At 37.7% G+C, this 24,288-nt stretch overlaps 1 protein-coding gene across 2 annotated transcripts in view; it reads right to left on the minus strand.

The window, feature by feature from the left end:
• KCNJ3 (potassium channel, inwardly rectifying subfamily J, member 3) overlaps positions 1-14,682 on the minus strand; it is a 186,545-nt gene extending 171,863 nt beyond the window's left edge. Inside the window, exons 1-2 of one of the 2 annotated variants that reach the window (XM_011991965.1) lie at positions 13,642-14,682; positions 2,923-3,139 (exon numbers count right to left, since the gene is read on the minus strand). In XM_011991965.1, coding sequence (XP_011847355.1) covers positions 2,923-3,139; positions 13,642-14,343 — 919 coding nt within the window. In that variant the 5' untranslated portion in view covers positions 14,344-14,682. The remainder of the gene's footprint in view (positions 1-2,922; positions 3,140-13,641) is intronic. The other variant, XM_011991973.1, reaches the window with a different exon arrangement.
• Positions 14,683-24,288: the final 9,606 nt, after the last annotated feature.

Consider the following 24,288-nt stretch of genomic DNA (forward strand, 5'->3'; position numbering starts at 1 on the left):
TTCACCTCCTGAGTATGGTTCCCCACTCCCCAGCAGCACAATGTTATCTGATATTTCCCTTATTTATCTGGGTGTGTACTCTGCCACCTCCTTAGAATATAACCCCCCTGAGGAAAGAAATTCTGTCTGTCCAGGTCACCGCTACATCTCTAGCATCTCACACACTTTCAAGCGCACAACACACATTCAATACATACTTATCTACTATATGAGTGACTGAATGATGAAAAGCTGTTTTTTAATGCTAAATATGATAGAAAGTTACATCAACTAACTTCATTCACAAAGTAGTGAAAAGTTTATTCACAAGATAGTAAGAAGTAAAAACAGTATCCTTGTTCCCTGACACAATCCCATAAGATCATATTTCTCTTGTTCTAGGCAATACATATTATGAGAAGGTAAAGTTGATTATGAATGAAAGGATGAAGGAAGAAACATCCTTAAAGATGAACCTAAATAAATCTCAGTAAAATTTTAAATGATCAAATGGACATAAAAATGTCTTTGTTATTTTTACCAGGCTCAGGGAGGTCTGGAAATATACAGAGATTTTATAGAGTTTGAACAGTGTGGGATTTAATTAGTTAGGGCATGCACACAAACAAAATGTCAGATAAATTTTCCACAAAATAAATTCTATAAATTATGAGTAACGTTTTTCTTATTTGTCTTGCTATATTAGATCTAGAAAACAGGCATAATTAAGAGGTTAAGAGGAAGTGGACTTTAAGCTCTTCTCCATAAAAGGCAATCTCTAAATAAGAAATTCAGTCTCCAGCCAAGTTTTCACATTTTCTGTGGAAACTATTATCTTCCAGCTTATTATTTTTTTAAGGCAGGAGGGAGGAAGTGGTAAAATAACATCTATAATTCTGATAAACAATTTATGTTATAAAACTCTTTATAATCTCATATAGGATATTATGTACTAACCATGATCCTCTGAAAAATAGGTAAAATTTACAAACAACCTGCTTCAGTATTCCCTTAAGATGCCATGTAAGAGCCAAATATCAAAAGAATGAATAAGGATACCACAGACATATCCAAATTGAGAGACATTCCACAAAATGCTTGGCCCAATTTTTCAAGTATATGAAGGTTAAGAAACACAAAATAATGTTGAAGAACTATTTCATCTTTAGACTGTGATTTCATAGAAAAATGCACTCACGTCTAACAAATATATACAGTATTTAGGGAAAAACATAAATGAATGAATGGGTAGCTAGATAGATAAGTAGATAGATAGATCTAATAAAACATGTTTAAGGCTATCAAGTGAAACAAAAATGCATTAATGTCAGTGATGAGAATAGTAATAAGCAATTGGTAAACTATAAGCAGATGTATGAAAGAAAGAACCATATGCCATAAGAAATAAACCAATAAAAATGGCAACATCTGTTTTTAAGCCCTAATACATTACTACTTTAATAAATGAGATGAATCAAAATGGAAATGTAAAGATTTCTTGGACTAAGAGCCTTTATAAATTGGTTATACTTTTTACCAATATATGGTATTTTAAAAAATATTATGATATTTCAATTATAAGTTGAAAAAACGGGTGGGAGCTTTAAATCATAAAATAGTATGCAGAAATAAAATTTCATATATAGATTAATACATTAAATCTTTTTTCACTGCCCTTAAAATCCTAATAATAGTGCTTCAGTAACTAATAATAGTGCTTCAGTTTAAAATACTACAAGCAGCTTTGAGGTGGTTATTATATCATCCTCACTTTGAAGAGGAGGAAAAGAAGCTTTAAGAGAGTAGATATGTTGCGCAAATTTCAGATAGGTGTTATGTGACAGACATGCTAAAATTACAATGACTTGCCTCCCTCTGTTCCTTGGACAATACTGACTGTTACGTAATCAAGGATCTTCCACCTTGGTATAAAGCTTGAATTTATCTATAGTATTGCCAGTGCTAATTTCAATATTGCTATAGCTTATACATAATCATTAGCATTATATAATTCAGATGATACTAGTAGAAAACAATTAAAAGCTAAAATATTTCTTGTCTTCTCAGTACTTACAGAAAGTGTAGAACTCAAAATACACACACACACACACACACATATACGTATACATACAATCATATGGATACTACATTATTAATCGCAAACAGTAGGTTAATAATCCAGTAGGTTCCAGACTAACTAAGAAATGTTTAGGCCCCAAATAATATGCTCATAACTATTGTTTATTTCCTTTGTCAACTTAACTGTCCTCAGACAATAGCAAATGGTATTGGTATTTGTGGCAGACCAATGTAATATTGCATGCTAAGGAAAAACATGTAGCACATAGCTATACAGGAGCAGAAAAAGAATACAAATCTCTTTTTGAAATGAAATTTTGGTCAAGGTTCAGCTGGGGAAATCCGCTGACCCACTTCGAAATTAAAATGCTGCTTTAGCACACACAGCATACACAGATACACACACAGGGAATTTTCCACTGAGGTTGCACATAGCGGATATCAAAGCTCTATCAATGACACCCCAAATCACCATCCCCAAGGCCAGAATATGCATGCTGATTTCAGGCTGCTCACTAATTACCCTACATTTTTTGAGCCCTAAATCTTTGAAAATCATGATGATAAGAAAGCCAAGTTTGTAATTATAATAGAACATCATAATCATTTACAAGAAGTCATCTCACTTTTTTTTTTTTTACAGTGAGTGTTCCTGAGTTAATATTATGTATGTAACTATCAACACAGTACATTTTAATTTTCAAAACGGTATCAATTTAATGTTACAAATAAATAAAAGGCAAATCATTACTTTCACTATTGTAAACTCTGAGTCATTTCGCCCAATTCATGACAAGTATTGTGCATATCATATAATGTCATTATGGTATAAAGAAACTTTATGGCATATCTGTTTTTACTCACCAGTTGTTTCCACAATGCCTTCTAGGATGACGACAATCTCGAACTGTTCAGTTTGCATGCTTCGCTGGGATAGGTCATAAAAGGGGCTTTTGGCATCGATCACGTGGCAAATTGTGAGGGGGGACACAAGAAAAAGTTGATCTGCCCCTGTACTAAAACCTACATCCAGTTCAAGTTGGTCAAGGGGAAGGAACTCACCCTCAGGTGTCTGCCGAGACTAGACAAGCACACAGAAAAAGAGAAGAAATCACCACTTGTACTGAAAATTTCAAGGCAGCCCAACAGTAATTTACATCATTGCCAACATTCTGCACTATCAATCATCTGCAACAAAATCCAAACAAATCATTATGCAACTATGTTCTAGCAAATGGGCCGAAATCCCACATAGCTCATGCGGAACATACATGCATTATTTATAATACACAACTTGCTATAATTACCATTCCCTAACTCATGAGCTTTGGAGAAATGCCTGGTCCAACAATGGTTGTTAGCACAAACTGTGGAACTGAGTGTGCATGTGCTGCTGCTTGACAGCAATCACTGCAGGATAACTCATTGCATGCCAGATATTTTTTTTTCTCGACAAAGCAAATAAGTAAGTAGGCAATTTTATGGAGTGTGTTAAAGCTGACAAAGATTGACCATCATTTAGAGAGAGATTTATTGATTACTGAAAATCAAAACACAACAATTTATTTTTCAGACTTTCGAAAAGTAACAAACACATATAAAATGGAACAGAAGAGTGAAGATGTTCTCATATTAAGCTCTGTTATGTACACAAGAGCTTACATAATAAAAATAAATGGCAGATGTTGTTAGCTAATGGTTTTCAAACTCCTAATAATAAACTGCATTATAAATATTTGCTTCTCTGTCATTCCATGAGTTTTAAAACACAGTGAAAAAACTGCACTAAATTGAACTTTCTTTAATCAAAATGCAATTTCGAAAAGCTATACCGGAGAAACATAATTTAATAAAATGTTTCTAAGGTAGTGACATTCAGTTTCAGTATAAATCACTCTAGTTAAGTAAATTGTGTTCATGCTAGGACTCTATGAGAAAATTTAATATGACTATTAAAAATTAGCAAACTATGAGAGTAAAATTACTCATCTTCGTTTTCTCTTTGTTTTCCATATCTGTCACATATAATAATCATGCACAAGCACACATATGCATTTAATTTATGTAATTATGGGGTGAAATAAAGGCTAGGTAGTTAGGAATTAAATACAGAAAAAATGGGGGGAAGGTGGAGCATGCTGCTGGTCAAATGGGACTTTGATGAATCCAATATATTTTAACAGATTGCATGTAAAACAAATTTAATAACAAAACAATCTATAAGACTGGTCTGCCCAATGAAATTATAGTTTGAAGACAAAATTCTTACTCTCAGAGTTCCAAAAAAAAAAAAAATGCATTGACTTTTTATGTGGAGTAAGTGAGTCTGAAAACACTGAGAAATGTGGCTTAGCAACATGTCCTTTGTGGCAAAACAGAACGAAGGGTTCCAAATTGGTAGTGCTTTATTATGGCAGCAATGGTTACAAAGAGTTTCAACAGGAGAATTAGTCAACTGGAGAGGCTACTTTGTAGTTAGAAATATTCAGGGATACTATTTGTGTAGACAAAATCCTAATGAAAGGAAGACTATTTTTCTTCTGTAACTTGTGTGTAGCTGAAAAAAGAAGACTATGAAAAAAACGATTACTGACAAACAAATAAAAGAGCGAGCCCACTGAAAAATCTGATGGTGCAAAAATTAAGACAGCAGCTCTAGCAACCAATGTTGGAGAAAACTAGGCGTGTCCAAGACATCCTGAAAATGCTCCCAAAAGAGCTTTTTTGAGTCACCTGTTTTTCTAAATCTATTCTCAAATTAGTAAAATATAAATGAGACCAACATCTTTCCAACTACATGGCTGTATAACAAGTATTGATTAATATAACAAAATAAATGCCAAACACAAAACAAAATTAAAGCAGCAAAAACAAAAACCTTGTGTCATTTTTCTCTCACCTACTAAGAAACAGGTGCTATATAAACACAAGGTGGTATTCTGATGTGTATAATTAATTTGGGTCTTTTTGCTGATCATTCTAAGTTCTGCTATTCCTGAACTACATGGCATTGTTGACAATAATAATTCTTTTAGAAACTAAATCTCCCATTTATTCTAAAGTTAATTTTCCCCAAAGAAGATATATTTTCCCAAGTATTATATATGTACACAAATACTAAAATTTGTCTTCCTTTTTCATACATTTGTTATTTATACCTGTGCCTCATTCTAAAAGGCTTTAGAGTAAGCTATTAAATTTTGTATTCCCTAATCACTTAACAACCCATGGATATAAGTGGCCTAGAAACAGGCAGGCTATCAGGAGGATGACAACTTGGAATAAGAAATACTTTATTTTTACCAAAGTAGTTCACTCAGACATAAGTAATTTTGGCTTAAATATGCATAGATCTGTTCCATTCAGACTTAATATACCTTCTGATTTTAAATATTTGCTCTATACACTCAAAATTACACCTGTACTCAAAATTACCCTATCCCCACCCTCCCACCGCAAATACTTTATATCCTATCCAGGTCTTCCTATTATATGACACTTTGGGAAACATGCTTTCAATGTTTATATATTTTTCAGATAAGTGAAATTCTTTACATATGTATTGAATTATTTACATATGTATCCAGTGGATACTATATGACTTAACCTTTCTTAAAATGACAAAGATGTTACACATATTCACAATTTTATTGCCCAGTTCCTTCTTCCTTTATGTTAGGTCACCAAATATTTCAACTATTAATACGTTCACTTCCCTGATTTTCTTTCTTCCTTGACTTTGTAGTACACTGAGGAGCTTCTTAATCCCTGAAATTCCATAGACTTTGGCTCAGGTCAAAAGTGAAGGGTGTGGTTATAATGTGGCAGGTGCCTGGAATACTACAGTTGTTTGAAGTCTGAGCTTCTGACTACAGCCAAGTTATCTTAGCAGGATTTAGTCACATGCTTTTGATGCTCTCAAAACCTACACATGCTTACCAAATACATTTTCAGAAGCACATACATTCTGCTTTAGGCTTCTAAATAATTCTAAGATTATTTAGGCTTCTAAATAATCTAGGCTGCCCTAATTCTGGTGCAATTCTGGGGATTTGCAGGAGGAGGAAAAAAAAAAAAAAAAAAAGCCTGTGTCTTAGTTTTATTTTTTTTTATTTTTTATTTATTTATTTATTTATTTATTTTTTTGAGGTGGAGTCTCACTCTGTCGCCCAGGTTTGAGTGCAGTGGCCGGATCTCAGCTTACTGCAAGCTCCGCCTCCCGGGTTTATGCCATTCTCCTGCCTCAGCCTCCCGAGTAGCTGGGACTACAGAAGCCTGCCACCTCGCCCAGCTAGTTTTTTGTATTTTTTAAGTAGAGACGGGGTTTCACCGTGTTAGCCAGGATGGTCTCCATCTCCTGACCTTGTGATCTGCCCGTCTCGGCCTCCCAAAGTGCTGGGATTACAGGCTTGAGCCACCGCGCCCGGCCTGTGTCTTAGTTTTAAATCTCAACTTGTATAAGAGGAGTGAGAGAGTGTTTGAATGTTTGTTCAAGGAACTGTGATAAACACATGTATATGAAAGTGAAAGAAAAAATAAAGGTGAGTTATGTATGTGTCTTTATAAAATCAATTTTCTTCTGTAACTTGAGTATATAATAAATTGGCACCACTGATATTCCATCAGTTTCATATTATTTAGCAATTAACTACCATATTTCACTCAAAAATATTTGATAATAAGCAGAATATTTTGAGATAAAAACCAATTTAACCTTTCTTCATTGTGTCATATTAAGCATTACAAGAAACCTTCCATTGATAGAGCAATTTGTTGATGATGCAGTTATCTCCTTTAGCTCAATAAACTTTCTAACTCCCAAGGAAACATAGAACCGGGATAATTTTCTAGATACAAATGTATAAATTGATATGGTCTAGATCAACAATAATTTAAATTATTTTCAAATTCAAAGTGATTGCTAAAAGTTCAGATTTATGCAGTAAATTATTTAAATTTCTAAAAAGGTTGATTACTAAGTTTAACTTTTAGTTTATAAGAAAATTATTTAGAATCCCAAGAACTGTGGAATAAATAAGGAAGAAAGAAGTTTAAAGAAAGTGAATAAAAATTATTAATTCTTAAAAATTTAGAAGATAATTTGAAAAAACTATGGCTTGAGAATGACTTCCATACAACTTCTCCTTTCAATTTTATAGAATCTTGGGAAGGAAATAAAGGTCCTTCCACCATTTTAGTATACCTTGTTGACTGCATTACAAAAAATTCTGGGAGTTATAAAAGTTGAAGAAATCTAGAGCTTAAAATTTATTTAAATAAATTAATTGTTTAAATTAACTGTCCAAAAAGTTATGTGAACATTAAGCATTTTTCGATAATTCTGTACAATTTTGGTTGTGGCAATAATTTTGAAGTTACTTGTAATATATATATCATTTAATAATAATATTTCAATTCTTCACATTTTTATTATATGTAAATACCTTATGTGTAGAATTTAAGTGTTGTGCCACATTTTATAGTCATTTATACTAATTTCAAAGAAGCAATTCAAGTCAAAGGCCTTTGAACTTCCTTAGAGCCCCAAAAGAGGCCTACAAGATAATCAACTACAATTCTCTCTATAGGTGGAAAAAGAACCAAAAGTCACAGGTGCCTAGAAGGGATCATCATTGTCATGTACTTTGCAGACAAACAGTCTTCATATTACAGAGGGCAACTGTTAAGTGCTTATTCAAAGACAGACAGACACTCACATACATATACATACATGATTCTAGAATACACATTTAGCACTGCCCTGGTACAAGCAGATCCACATTTGGCCCCTCCCTTCTGGTGGATATGTGGCCAAGTGTCCACATTCATTTGTCAAGGCCACATTTCACCAATGCAATTCGTATCTTTGCTCCCTTTCTCTCTCCCATCTCTCTAATGTGTAACTATGTTCTTTCCTACCTTGGAGTGAGGCCTAAGGAATTCTGAATAGCACATAAAATCACTACTGCCCTACACTATAGATTTATCTCTATCATATTCTAAAGTTTGATCCATGCCTCACCACACTTCACAAGTCCTTGCTGGAAAAGGGCCCACAGGGCCAGTGGTCTGGGAAGGAAAGCAAAGGAGGCTAAGACGGAGAAAGCAGGCCATTCTTGCCTACCACCTCCCCACAATTTTATCTGTAATTTCACTTATCCTCTTTATACCTGTAATATGTATTTATGTGTGTGTGTGCATGTATGTGTGCATGCTGAATATATGCTGCAGTCATAAAAAAAATTACACGGAATGAGGTCAGAGTAATATCTGGAAACTAACATTGGGAAATGGCCCAAATGCAGGTACCAGGATCAGGGACAAAAGTACCTTGTGACACAAAGCAGTTAGGGCAATGGCTTTGGTGCCCAGACCAAAATTTAAGTAGTCAGGTGGAGGGGAATGCAGACCTAGAATTTTATTGGCATTGTCTACAATTACATTGTACATTTATTTGGACTCCTTAAGCTTGAAATTACATGAATAGTAGGTGGAAAACTATGACCCAATGTCAAGTCCAAAATAAGGATTTTTAATGCTGAGTCAGTTAACCCACAAAAATATGTTCAATTTTCTGAAAAGAACATTTCTTATATAATGCAATGTAATTTATCTTATAATAGATTATGTGAGACTTTCATACCATTCAAATGAAAGAGCAGCTTTCTAATTCTTTGAGGGCCTTTGTGGCATTTATTTTAACTGAGGACAGGCTTTGTAACCCTACTGCACATTTCCTCCTACTCGCCAAACACCTTCCAATCTATCAAGTGCTTTTTCCTGCTTCTCTTTATCATTTGTTCTTACCTACTGCTGTTTATTTGTGGGTCTTTACGCCCCTAATTTCTGTTCACTTTTTATTCCCTGAGCACAAGCCACCCTTTACTTTTCAGGAATCATATTAAAAATAAAAAACCAAACCAAACAAAATGGATTACTACTATTTCAAAAAGAATAATAATTATATTTTTAGAAGCCAAGTTCTATACTTATTAAGAGAATTAGTATACTTGTGTCAGAGAAAGAAAAACTGGACTAAATAGGAACTGTGCTAATTTTAAGGATAAAATGAATCTAACTGAACAACTCACCAACCAATATGGGACCTAGCTCCTGAGCATTCTGAGGTACTCAGCTTTAGACCTCTTGAGTATTTTTACTAATGGCTTAGATGATATTCAGAAGAACAGGGCTTTTACAAATATAGCTATTCATTTGTGGATTTTATTTTTGGAAAGGGAGGTGTAAATAATTGTCTCATGATTAAAAATAAAGTTCAAATTGGCCATGGTCAATTGAAGAGTCAGTTATAAAATTAAGATCATACTGAGTCAAAAACATAATCACATTTCATTGCAAGATATAAAATGAAAGCAAACCTATAAATATATGAGAAAACTGCAGGAATCCTGTGATTCAGGAATCGTGGTTAGATTAGCAAAATGGTAGGACATATGAGGAGGATAAAGAGCTTAATGGTTTTTCAGACCACCATATTTTATTGCATCTGCACTTGATAATAGTCATATGGAGAAACAAGACAATATCCAATTTGGAATATATATATAAATATATACATATATATGTGGAGGATAAAAGAAGGTGAGCACAAAAATAACATATGTGATGTTAGAAGAGGAAAGGAATGTACTCTATTACCTTTTGACAAGTGAAAGTTAAGGACTGCATAGCTGACCTCTTAGGAAAGAAAGAGGATGCCTATTGGCAATAAATAGAACTACAAGGAAGTAACATTATGCTTCCAGAAAATTAATCCTTATCTTTTTGTTTCAAAATATGAATGCAATCATAGTTTATTTTATGTTTATATAAAAAATGTGTGCTGACTGGATGAATATAACCATATACATGATGGCACTGAGATAATAAATTTGTAATTTATTGAACAGTGTATCAAAGAATAGTAATTAATTCTTGCCCTAACAAGTTGTACGCCTAGGTCTATTAACCATTATTGTTAGGTTGGTAGAAAGGAGTAAGACTTCCAAATCCTTTAAACCCAGCACTAAACTATAGGGTTCAACATTACAACTACTGGTCTCAACTCCTTAATCCAGGCATTTTAATAAAAACTTTCAATTGGATGACATAGTAACTTACCATAGCCATGATACTAGCTAGTCCCTATTTTCTGGGTAAAGCCAAAAAAGAAAAGACAGCTAAAATAAATGGAAAATTCAAGTAAAAATTCAATATGGGGAGGAGAGGAAGAAAGAATATTCATCTTAAAAGAGCTGTCTATAGCTATATTTATAGTTCAATCACAGATTTTAATGAGGAACTTCACACTATAGCCTTTGATTTTTATTTAATCTACTTTCTTTTTTTATGAGTAGAAAAAGGACTGACCCCTCCAGGCATAAAGTTGAAAGATCTATATTTGACTACTGAAAGAAATTTTAGTGTTTGTAAGGCTGGACGACAGGAATAGAGGTGAGATAAAATGTGCTTTCAAATAAGTGAAAAGCATAATTAAAAATTAGGCAAAGAAGTTTTACAAAAAAACTTCCATCAAAAGTTAGGCATTTGAAAACTATTATGCATGAGAAATTTCATAACAGAAAGCATTAGAAAGCCGTGCCCATGTTCTTATTGTCTCCCCAAGAATCAAAAAGTGCTTTCTAATTATTAAATGGAACTGCTGCATTTATCTAAAGAAGCTTTTATTTAGCAAATAAGAAAACAGCAATAGAAAAATTAGTAAATTAAATTAGGTAATAGGAAAAGCATACATGCACTATAGTTACTAGCATTAAATATTATACTGGATTTTGTTGCCTTAAAAATTCTACACATTCTGCATTAAAGACACATAAGTTTTGCATTTAAATTGTTAAATCCAAGTTTAAAGGGGGAAACTGTGTGTACATTTAATAATAATAATGCATAAAACTGATAGGGACATATTATTACTTCAAGATTTTGGTATAGCTTCTCTTTAAAAATAGAGTTGACTGTTTTAGGTCACTTAATCTCAGTCCCTAAGAGAAAATGAGAACAACTTGTTAAAGGCAAATCTCCCCTCTAATTTTGCTGAATGTTATTATTTCCCCAATAAAACATGACTCCTTTTTAATGAAGTCTGAGGAATAACAAGAGCTACAATAATTCATTTAAATTACCATGGCTACAGGAAATATTAACTTTGAACAAATTACACTGACTGGCTAGTTGAAAAGTTACCCACGGATCAACTCTTTCTCTTTACAAAAAACAGGGGAGAATTTCACCATCATTGTGTTTAAATATAAATTGATGCCACAGGTAAATCGTGTTTACATCTAGCACTGACATCTTCCTAACGAATCAAAAGTAAAAGACTTTATAAGAATATTATATGTATTATTTTAATTAGATGTTTTTATCACCTTGTGTTAATATAGCACCTTGCTCCAAATTTGTCGACAGTATAAATCTTTCATCTTTTTAATTAGCATACTCTTTATGGTATATGTGATACATTCCTTAGGCAGAAAAATTATAATCCGTACTCTGCACCAGTGTAGAGACTGGGTGCCTCAGAATCATCGTACCTTTGTATCAAGAAAAGAAACAAAAACTAACATATGGGTTAACTCTAATTATGACTGGCTTTGTTGAAATAAAATGTCATAAAATCTATAAACATCAATAATATTTTGTCTAGAGAAGATATCTGTAATAAATAACCTTATATGTTTAAAAAACTAGAGAATGACTATAAATAACCTTTAATGTCTAATTTTCAATTTCCATTACATCAATTAATATGGTAAACTACTCTTCAGCAAGTCTCAAAGTGATTCATAAACATGGATTGCTTGAACAGAAACCTTGCCACTATAGTAACAAAGTATTTCTATCTGTCTAGTAGGCCTAACCTAAAGAAACCTAAAGGTGCTATATTGTGGTCTATGTCAAGATACAGACACATACAGTTACCATTGTAATAACATATCTACAACACAACTGCTCAGCTTGATCTGACAAACTGCTTGGTTCAAACAGTGGTCAATAACAATACACTAAGTTAAATTTTGTATGCAGTTCATTGAAATTAATTATATATGAATATGATCTACCCAAATTATTTATTCATAGTTACCTTAACGAACACTTACATCAGAACCAGGTTGATAGTTTTCCATCATGGTATACAAAATTTAGTTTATTTACTGTATGTAGCACAGTAAATATGTATATGATATGAAGTGACAGGACAAGTGAACTGCTTTAATTTAAACACTTTACTGAGCAACTTGGTCAAGGATAATTATGTTAACATCTTGTAAATGAATAATGAAAATGACACAAGAGCAAAACTTTTTAAAAGCACATTGGATCCCTTTTAACTACAACATTAAGTTGGGGCTGTGTAAAACAGTATGTACTTGTAGAGTGGAAATTGAAATTTCAAAGGCAAAATCTCAAATATTGATCAGAGTTTCATTTTATTAATACTAAATTCAGAATCTGGCTTCAGTTCTCTATACAACCTCAGATAAATATTTTTCATTGTATGAGCTATTTATTTAAGGCCGTCTTTTTCAATTTATGAACATTTGAAAACTACTAAGACAAATCCCCCTAGGGAAAAAAATGAATTGTAAATTACACAGAGACAAACAACTGGGCTTTAAGTCTCCCTTCCCATACTCTAATTGGATGAGTGTTTAAGAAGGACTTCTCTTGTTTGTGGTGGTGCCCTCTAACGACTAGACGGACCTTGCTTTAATAATCACTCCATGTGCAATTTGTTTTAGCATTTACACCGTTGATGGTAGGAAGCAGTCTTCTTTAATGGATACTGAAAGCTTCAAGTGAAATCTGTAATTGACAAAGGCTTCATAGAAACAGGCAATTAAGAACAAAATTAACAAGAGGCCCTACAGGAAAAGCACTCAAGCTTTCAAATAATACTTCTCTAAGAAAATATTTGGTAAAAATAAAAATTTAAAAGAACCAAGTGTAGTTTCTTCCACTTTATTATCTGCTTCCTGTATCTGTTAAAAAGATGACCATAGAGTTAAAGTCATTGGGTCTAGAGGAGTAATCCGCCTCCAATATTATTAGGTGGAAAATAAATAAATAAATAAATAAATAAATAAATAAATAAATAAGAAAAGCCCATCGTGAAAGTTGAGGCAAGTTCAGCACCTAATTCTTCAAAATAACAGCTGTTCAATTGAGTTCTAGTACCTCACATTGAATGAGGTAGTGTGTCGACAACAAATAAAATCGCTCTGGAGAGCGAAACAACAGAGACAGGAGGGGAACAGGGCACTAATTGCCCTCATGGCTCCAGGAGCCAACACCAGTCCTCAAGTGTTACTAGTCCAGTAAGTGATACAAGCACATCCGAAATGACGAATATAAACAAGAGCACGAGAGTGAGTGGGAAAGGAACAGAACTGTCAACCGCATTCTTTGCCCAGTCCTCCAACCCCCAACCTCACAAAAGGAAGTTTACCTGTGGCGATAGGTAGAACCAGGGGAGGGGGCCCGGGCTGGTTCTCAGACGAGTTACTCCCCGGGTTTGGGGGACGCAGGTCTCCCGGTGGGGAAGGGGCGGGGAGCACTTACTTTGAGCAGCTTGCAGCGGATCTGCGCGGAGACCATGTGGCTGTTGCGCAGGTTGCCCACCCGGAACATAAGCGTGAGTTTTCCGTCCCTCATGGAGATCACCGCGTGCTCGCTGAACATGAGGGTCTCGGCGCGCTTCTTAGGCTGGGACATCTTGATGAACATGCAGCCGATGAGGAAGGCGTCCACGATGGAGCCCAGGATGGACTGGAAGAGGAAGAGGATGATGCCCTCGGGGCACTTGTCTGTGATGTATCGGTAGCCATAGCCGATGGTGGCCTCGGTCTCAATGAAGAAGAGGAAGGCAGAAGGGAAGTTATAGACATTGGCCACGCAAGGCGTGTAGTTACCGACGTGGGCTTTGTTCAGGTCGCCCCGAGTGTAGGCGATCACCCACCACATGGATGCCATGAAGAGCCAGGCCACGGTGTAGGTGAGAATGAAGATGAAGAGGTTCCAGCGCCACTTGAGGTCCACCAGCGTGGTGAAGAGGTCCGAGAGGTAGCGGCTCGTCTCGCTGCCCAGGTTGCCGTGCTGTACATTGCACCGGCCGTTCTTGTCCACGAACCGCTGCCGCTTCTTCTTGGGCACAAGCTGCTGCTGAGGGTCCTGGCCTGGACCCTGGGGCTGCAAGCCTGAGCCGCTGGACGATGTGGTCACTACCTGGTAATCGTCCCCAAATTTCCTTCGGAGTGCAGACATAATACGAAGGGGCGAGCCAGATTCAAACGCAAAGCGAAGGCGCAGGAGCTGGGCGCTGCAAACTAGCACCAATAAAGAGGTGGGGGCGGGGGAGGAAAGGGGGCGAAGCGAGCGCTCCTGGGTGGGGGGCGCACCCGGCAGGTAGCTGCGGTCTCTGCCCCCTGCAGAAGACGCCTCTCCTTCTCCCCTAGGACGGAGGTTTTCTTGCCAAGGTGAGTCTTAAAAAAGTGTTCTCCCGCACTCAAGGCAGGAGGGATGCAAGGACCAGGAACCCAAGCGCAATTTTGCCTCCAAGCTTCCCGAGGCTCCTCTTTTCTTTCTCCACCACCGGCATCCCGGGTCACCTCTTGACTCCCCACGGCCCTCCTGATTATCCTGCAGTACCCCCAAACTGGCTGCTTAAAATAAATGAGTTGACCAGCGAGCCCCAACCCACCTGCCAACTCGCTGGCTGACTAAGAAGCTGCCTTTACCTGCCTGGACCAGACCCTCCCCCCCCTCCCCGCCGCTCCCCAATCTCCCGCCCCCTGGGACCGCTCCCCGCACCCCCGGCGCACCTGTCTCCTATCTTTTAGCCAAAATCCCGCCCAAAGGCATGTCTGCCGGGTACTGGTGCAACGCCCCCTACCCGCGCCCTCCGGGCTCAGATTCCCTGGTTCCGGACTCCAGAGACCTGTCCGCCTGGCGTCCCCCGACCGCCGAGTTTCCGCGGGCGCCACCGGGGCCCTCCGGCGGACCCTCAAGGGCCCGCAGGCCGCCCCCGCGCTCAGCTGAGACACGGCAGTGCGCGAAGCCTGGGCACTCACCCAGCGGGAGAGGGCAGGAGGCGGCGCAGCGGGCGGTAGCGGCAGCCTGGCCTCGCACTCTGCGCTCACGGCTGTTTTCCTCGTTCCCACTTTTCCTGGTGTACCACGATGGGCGCCAATGCAGGTCCCCCAAGCTCCGCACCTCCCTGAGGGCACCGCGCTGTCCCTGCCAGAAAGATCCTTGGCGCACACACCACAGAATGACTCGAGCGGGGGCTCGTGGGTTCCTTGGCGCTGTGCCCTCCTTCCAGGCGACAGCGGTGCTGCTGGACGGGGTTCGAGCCTTGGACTGCCGGTCAGACTTTCAGGTTAAACAGTAGCGCCGCTCTAGCTTTTCCTCGGCCTCTTCCTTCTTCTGTCCCCCACTCCTTTTCAGCGCCTCGGTGGCCCCGGGTGGAAGATGCGAGGCGCAAGCTGGGGCAGCAGGAATGTGGTGTGTGTGGTGGTGCGTGTGATCAGCTGCAGAGCCGCGCTAGCCCCGCCTGTCCCTGCCTTCCCCCGCTGCTCCACCAGCCTGAATTGCACCTCCGAGCCTCAGTTGAGCCTGCAGTGTCTGGCAGCTCAGGAAAAGCGAGCCCCTCCAATGAGAAGCGGCTCTAAATCTGCTCCCAAACGCCCGCCAACTCTCCTTTCTCGCCCCCTGCATCAGTCAGAAAGCCCCCAGCAAAAAGCAAATGCTGCTCTCTGAAAGAAGAGAAGTACAATATGTCTCTATAACTGGGCACTCGTTTAAACGGATGCCTGGATTTGGGGTTGCATCATAAACAGAGATCCCAACTGGCTCTGAGGTAGGCATATTCAGAACTCAAAGTTGCAGGAAGCAGGAGGGGCCTTAGGATGAGAACAGAAAGGAGAGAGACACTAATAGAAATCCTTTCTGGAAATGGCTCTATTAGAAAGGCTCAGAATATCTAGAGTTAATGTGTGCCTGTAATTGAAGGAAGAAGGCTGGATTTTAATGGCCTCAGCCTGGCAGTTAACTTAATGGAGGGGCAAAGTGCAGAAATAGCTAATAGAGTGCCCATGAGTAAATACCAGCTTGTTTACCACATTTCACGTTTGCTTTAAAATGCCATGGTATCTTATGGCATATTTCAGTCAGCCCAGATACATGAAGTTGATTTTGTTGGAAATTCATCAAATCATGGCATTATAAAAGCAAAAGGCTGCTACAAGTTTCCCATGGAAAGGAAAATAAGTACATAATTTACTCTATGCATTCTCTGCCAATAGGTACTCCTCTCTACCTCTCTACTTATAAACCAACTGCAGGAAAGTGCGTGTCAGGTTGTCAGCCATAAGCAGGGGACTCTTTCACTGTTATTTGGTTAAAACATCTATTCTCAGTTACAGATGCTTCTCCTGCCAGTTCGCTGATAAAAGGTCAGCAACTCTCTGTTTGTTCTCTTAAGATTACATAAGAAGGGAAAGTGACACTGTGGGAAGTGGAAACTTCTCTGGTCCTAGAATCATAAGACCTGATTTGAGTCGCATCTGTGCCATTTACAAGCTGTGTGACCTTGAGCAAGTAGCTGAACAACTTTGAGACCTAATTTTCTCCCCTGAAAAATTGGGAGTTTGAACATTTTCCTAGTGTTGGTATGAAAAAAGAGAGTAAATGTGTTTTTTAATTTCTGCTATGAAGAATGTTGTATAGTGGACTATAAAGTTGCAACGAGGCCAAGAAGAGATTACAAATGAGCTTTATGCTGTGAACTAACACCTATATTCTCATCTCATCTCTGACTACTCTCTCCCAAGCTCATTATGCCCTTGGCAGCCTGGCTTCTTTCAATTTCTGACACACACCAGAGCATAGCTCCAGCCTTGGACCTTTGCACTAGATCTGTTCCCTCTACCTGGAAAGTTCTTGCTCTGCCGCTCCATGTTGCTCACTCCTTCACTCATTCAACTCTCAATCTAAATGCATCCTTCTCAGGGAAGCCTTCCCTAGCATCTCAGGTATTCCCATCACATCAACCTTATCTATCTTCCTCATCACGCTCTTTTTTACAGCTACTGTTTTCTTCATTTGTTTGTTGTCTTTCTCTTCCACCATTATCAGTTGTAGAATGTAAGCTATACAAGAGGAAGGACCTTGTCTGTCTTGTTCTCTGCTATGTCTCCAACACCTAGAAGCGTATCACATACTAGGTCCACAATAAATATGTATTAGATCAATAACGTGCCAATCTATATCACTGGAAACTACATGCATTGAAACTCTCTGAGTAATATGGAACTAAATAAAAGTAATCATTAAATCAGATCACTTATATGACAATATAAAAAACATGTAAGCTTTTGTTTAAAAAGAGTAATACTTCCTATGCACATTAGCTTTAGAAATAATAATCAGTTTCCAAGTCTTTTTTATTGTTATTGCTGCAATATCTCTCATAATTTCCCCTCTCTTTAAAAAAATGTCATTACCCTTCTTCAAATTCTCATTTCAAGTTAGGCCCAACTTGAATAACTTTCTTGCCTTTATTCAGTTTTCCTCTCCTTCAAACTGCCCGGGATAGTAGTACTAGATCTCTCGCCTTAAACCATATCTTTAGCATTGCCATAGAAAATAAAAGTTCTCCAGTTATTTCATCTGGAAGATTTTAAAACATTCCCACTTTTTGAAAAACACTTTTTCATGAAAAACCTTTGCCATTTTCTAGCAACCAAATTTGTAAACAAATAAGTTTATACTTCAGGAGACATGGTCTGGTCTAATCCTCTCATTTTACAAGTGAGGAAATTGGGGATAGAAAGGCAAAATAACTTGTTCAATGTCACAGAGTTGATTAAGTGGAAACTGAGATTTGACCACAGAACAATATGACTATAGAACCTGGATGCGCTGCCATCCCTTACCAGGTAGTGGCAGAGTAAGAAAGGGACCTAGGATTCCTGATTCATAGCGAAGGTCTTCTTCCTTTATAGGCCTAGCTTCTCATGCAGGTGAAATCTAAGATCCTCCAACATATGGCGTAATCTAGCTTTCCAAATTATCTCCTGTCTTCCTTTTAATGGGCACTTTGCTCTAGCCAACTTTCACTGTTAGGTATTTCTCAAACGTGCCGTATATTATCTTCATTTGCTCGCTTTTTTTCTCATCACTTAGAATATCTTTTTTCTACACCTGCAAAGTCCAAATAATAGGCACTAGTATGTAAGGAAAGGGAAGGATTTCTTCATGTTTTATTTCAATGGCTATTGCTGTCATAAAGTTTTTCCTTATACTCTCACTAAGAGTAATGCATCCCTCCTCTGAACTCTCATTTCCCTAGACTTGCAATGTGGCATTTTTCACATTCTAACTTGTATTTCAGCTTAGAATTTACCAAGATTCCCTCTGAGCACCCTGAGCATCGACTTCTTAATAATTTGGTACCATCCATTATTCCATGATCCAAACTGACCTTGTGCATGATAAACACTTGATAGAGTTTTAGAGAGAACCAAAATTTATTAAGAGCCTACTTTAATGTGCCAGGTAATGTGCTTAGAACTTTACAGGTTAGCGTTTATATTATATAGATAGAAAGGCAGTGAAGCAGGAATTCCAAAACACATCTGCTTATTGTCAAGATTTCTATTCTTTTAATGACACAGTCCTGCCAGGGAAATTAAATATTTTTAAGGATGCCGTTGTGTCACACTTTAAATGTGACTGAGGCTTTGACCTATTTGTGACATTGAGTCCAACTCCTTGAAAATGTTCACAGATGAACCAAACTCATCTTTTCCTGTGAGGGCAGCTGCTTCCAGGATGAGGTTCTGGAGGGCAGCCAGCCCCGTGGTGCAGAGGCCAGGCGGATGTGTGGGGAATGGATGATAGAAGGCCTCCTAATCAGGTGCTGTCTGATGAACTGAAGTGAAACACTGCAAGCAGAATGGGTCAAAGGAGAGAGAGGCATACAACTTCAGGCCAAGTCACAAAGCCAGGAAAGATCTGGAAAATGTAACTGCAGAATACAAAATCATCTGGAGTCTAACATTTAAAGATAGGGTGGTAGATTACGAGAAAACTACCATACAGTTCATGAGGGTGGGGGGGATCAAAGCTATATTTAACAAACTCGGCTAGGAGCAAGCTACATATTTATTCTGCCTGGAAAGTACTTCTGGCAATGTCTTATTTGCTGTGTCCAAAATTAGTAATATCATGAATAACTATAACTTCAAAAATGAATATGATTCTGTGTTTTATACTAAAAAGGCATGACTTTGTACATGCACTTATCCTATTATGTAACTGAATGGTGTGGGGAAAAGAGTGTATCTAATATGAAAGAAAAAACCTCTGCCCCTGAGAAGTCCAAATTCTAAAAATGACTTAATCGGCCAACTGTGACAAAAGCAAGGCTTTGAACATCTCAGTATCCCTGGAGTCTGTCTTCTCGTCATTCACTTATTGCCACTGTGACATACCACGTGACAGTCTGCATGGCCAGAAATATTAATTACTCTCTGGGAAGATGATATTATACTTAATACTCCTTTACTCCTAATCCTACCATTCTCCAAAAGTACAATGAAGAGATGGGCAGGCCTGGGGATCTAATGCTTTCATACTTCAAAAGGTGACACATTCCCATTGCCACCATAAGTTTTGCTATATCTGGGAAGAGGTCACTCTTTGAAATTCTATATGCAATTTTGGGAAATAGAATGGTGTTCCTTTTTTTTACCCTCCTAAAAAAGAATGCTGAAGTTATTTTCTCTCTTGCCAAAAAGAGAAGAAAAAAACGAGAAGGAGAAATCAGTTTGAGATTTGATTGCGCAGACGTGAGAACAGAGGCATTGCCATACCATGGCAGATGACTCATCCAGCCTTTAATCTTGGCTCCAAACCCTGGCCTCTGCCTGAGGATTCAGAGAAAGGCAATATGCCATTCTAACTTGTAGACCATTTATTTAGCAAGGTTTTCCTGACTTAAACCCTGTCTTTACTGCAAAGCTGTACATTGGAGTATTCTGATTTATGAAAGAATAAGGACTTTTAAAGTCTTCAAGAGCTCGACATCTGTTTAAAAAGAAATAACTTTTATCAGACCTAAAGTTTTTCTGGCAGGGCTTCACAGAAAAATAACAATTTCCTATTCTCATCTATGTACATGGAAGTTATACCGAGGATGTCTCCCCTGAGAACACCAATGAAGTTGCAAATGTCAAAACGTGTGTAAGAATTTTGCCTAATTCAGTACAATAAACACTTAATGTGCACAAACCATGTATCTAGCACTATGCCAAGTTTTGTGCAGATCAGAAAGGAAGAAATTATGCCACAAAATATATTATGACAACATGTATTTTTTCAAAATAATAATGAAAATAATAATCAATACAATGTGGTAAGTACCTAGAGGAAGAGGACTGCTTTATTTGCAGTCAGAGGAACTAGTAAGTCCCTTCAGGAAATACGGCTCTGTCTAATGGGCGTTTTCCAAACCTATCAAACTGGGATCACTTACATTTGGTTCAGCATTAAATTCTCTCTGCTCAGACTACTTAATTTTAGAACTCTGAAAATGGATTTTTAATGACAACATTTTTAAGAGGTAAGATTTTTACACAATTAGAATAAAATAAGAAATAATTTGTAACCACATTATAGAACCTTTCAAACATGTATTAAAATTCTGGGAGAAAAATACAAACAGTAGATTTTAGAGGTGGTAAAATTTTCACTCTAATTTTCTGTGTATATATATACAGAAAAGATTGAAATTATTTTTCAATAATTGGAAAACAGTAATACAACTTTTAAACAATGTTTAAAAATATTAAGGCAGATAATAATGTCAACACAGCTTATCTGGGAAGCAGATGCTGAGAGAAAGCTAAGAGGGGAAATTTCTCAGGGTTCAATGCCTAAGAAAGATAAAAGGGGGAAAAGGAAAATGAAGCAGAGACAGCCTTCAACTCTGATGCAGACACCCGTGAAAGGAAAGATGGAGAGGTGTAGGAAGAATTGAGTAGAGAGGGACTCAGACTATGATGTAAATCAGATGTAAGTCAGATAAAGTTTTGGCTAACTCAATCGGGGGCTCCCGAGCCCAGCTTGCCCGTTAGAAGAGTACCACATTGGGAAAAGATGGCCTGGTCCTAATGGCCCACCGAGTTGTCAGTGTCTGGGAGCTGCCCTTGTCAGTCCTTGTCTTCAGCTGAATGCTGCTTCAGATCTGGAAGGGTGCTGTAGCTGGAGGCCGTGAGCTAACTGCATGGCCTCCAGCTGAAGGGCAAGCTCTTCTTGAAGGAAGATCCAGTGGCATATCTCCATGGCTGCCAGGCAGAGTAGAGAAATAGAACTTACGGGTATCTCTTCAGAAGTTTTGTTACGAATATCCAGAAATGTTTCTATAATCAGCTGATTATGAATGTATGCATTACATTTTAGTTTCGGTGCAATCACATGAATTCCATTTTGTGGAGTGAAGGGTGACAGAGGTATAGGGCATAACCCATAGCCATCCATGCTCATCTTTGTTTTGATTATAATTGGCTAGAAGATATACATGTATCTATGTAACTTCCTCTAGCATCCTCTAGTACGGAGGCGGAGAAGGGAGAAACAGAATAGTTGGACAATAGGATGTACGGGGAATAAGGGAGAAGCCAGAAAGGCAGGAAAGACCCTCAGTGACAAAGGGGTAGGGAACAGAACTCAAACATTTAATGGCAGGTAATACAGGTTAGAGTGGTAAACAGAATGGTGAATATAAAGGGAGAATGATGAAATGAATTTTCTGAAATTAAATTGCTGTGTTTATAGTTTTTAGCCATGCATTGGAATCACCTCAGGACTCCACTCCCAATCAATTATACATCTGGGGGAGGACCAAGGCATCGGTATTTTTCAGAAGCTCCATTGGTGATTCTGACAACACAGCTAGGATTAAGAAACTGATCAATGGGAACGGCATGCCTGTTAGCAGAGGAGTTTCCCTGGGAAATGTCACACACAGAAACACCATCAATCTTCCTTCCTCACTCCTGAGAGCCCTCATTCTTTGGCAGCAGGAACAGCTGAAATTAGTAAACCCTGGTTCCCTGCTCTCTCACAGATCGCAAGAGTCCAACGTGTGGATATAAACTTTCATTCATGGGAGGATCTTCCCCTCAGTGGAAAAGCAACTGGGAAAAGCAGGACACACTGTACAGTGACTGCAGTTTCATCCAGTGCCACCACCCATGCAGGCATAAATAATGAACATGGATGGGGGAGTCTGGAGCGACTGAATTGTAAAGACCATAAATGTTTAAACTTCTTCTGTTAGTAATATTTCTGCTTTTTGTGTATGTGTGTGTAGAAGTTCTGTCTTTATAATTCTCACCACTGTGCATCATACTTCCCAGGAGGAAGGAAGAACACAAAAATTAAAAATTCTCACAAAGGCTACCGTTAAGCTGGAGGAAGACCACATCACTGTGTGTCCACAAAGATACAGAGCCAAGCCGGGTTCAGCCATGCTGGTCATCTGCTCGATATAATATGATTATTTAGATCTCTAGATAGTGGGTAAAAAACAACTACAGAAAAAAAAAATGCTAGAAACTAGAATGTCATTTTTACACACTCATTTGTAGAATTCCTCCCAGTTTTTACTCAAGGGAACTTTAAAATATTTTCATTTGAGGAAAGAACTGTTTTGAGTTTACCCTATAAAATGGCCACTAAAACTCACCCACTGTCATGATTACCCAGCCATCCTCAAATCATCTTCATGATTTTCCTGGAAATAACGGAAGAGGCCCTGGGGATGATTTTATTGGTAGAGTGGGAATGTATTAAAATTCTCTACTTGTTACATGGTCTTTCCTCCACCCTACAAGATGCATGCTTGTAACTCAAATTTCCATTTGAGTAATTAACAATTATTATTTAAAACTAACCTGAAAATAAAAATTGTATTCAATTCATTCATAGGGAGCATCTACCTATTTATTATTACCACATAGGTGATGTGACTCTAGAAACATCTTGGTATACAAATAGCCAATTAAAATATAAAATGTAATGATTTTCAAAAGCTACTCTTTTTCCTTCTCTCATCTCTATCTACTAATTGGAAAATCTATTCGCCAAACACAACAAAGATGATTGACAGAATTTTGAAAATACACAAATTTCCCTATTAAAGAGGGTGAATGGATGTTAGCACTGTATCAGACACATAATATTAAGGAGATACCTATTGTTTAACATTAACATTCTGTGTAGTTAATGTTACAAACAGACGTCAAAAAGTGAATAAAAACATGTCATGAAATTACCAAATAATGAATTAACTTCCTGGATACAAGGAAGGTTCTGTTAGCAAGTTCTTTTTAATAAAAGCAAAGAATGGGGATGTAACAATTAGAGAAATGTGGAGGAAAACATAAGGAAGTTGGGAGAGGGAGGTCAAATCTCACTTTCAGTTATCAGTAAAGTGCACATTCTTTTTTGCATTCTGTGAGGCTGGAGGTGCTGCTGATAAAATGTCCTCACATATTCTGTCAATGTCAGGATGCAAACATCACTAAATAAACTCTCGTGTCAAAATGTCACCTAGTGATTATTTATGCTTCTTGACAACACCAATAAATGACAAGGCTGCCTCTATGTCTGTGAAAGATTGCATACCAATTGTTATAGGTAACATAGATGAAGCACAAAGTAGTTATCAGAATTCATTTAAACTGTGCTATTAAATTAGATATGTCTGCAATAGCCATCACAGTAAATACTACTGTGATTCTCCTGAAGGAATATTGCCTAAACAATTTAATGCAGGACATTTCCTAATTACCATGCATTTCTGAATCTCTGCTACCATGTAGATACTCACACTGAAAGAGAAGTGTCATTTCTTTTTCTTCTTTAATTTGTCATTGTTTCCCAGTGTTCTTGCTTCTGGGATTGAATTTGGAGTCTACGTTTTTTAAGGGTACTGCAATTATTAACGTAGTCTGGGATGATAATGTCTCAGCAAAATGTACAGAACGTGAATAAGGTAGTTAACACCTTAGTTGTTCTAATTCTATATTGCTTCCTGTTCCAAATCTACTAATGAGTAATAAGAGATGTAGCACTAATCAATGGAACAAAAGCATGCATTTTGAAAATACTCTATCAACTCCATCAGTAAAATTTGTAAGG

The sequence above is a fragment of the Mandrillus leucophaeus genome, unplaced genomic scaffold (genome assembly GCF_000951045.1).
Source record: "Mandrillus leucophaeus isolate KB7577 unplaced genomic scaffold, Mleu.le_1.0 Scaffold110, whole genome shotgun sequence".
Classification (NCBI taxonomy): Eukaryota; Metazoa; Chordata; class Mammalia; order Primates; family Cercopithecidae; genus Mandrillus; species Mandrillus leucophaeus.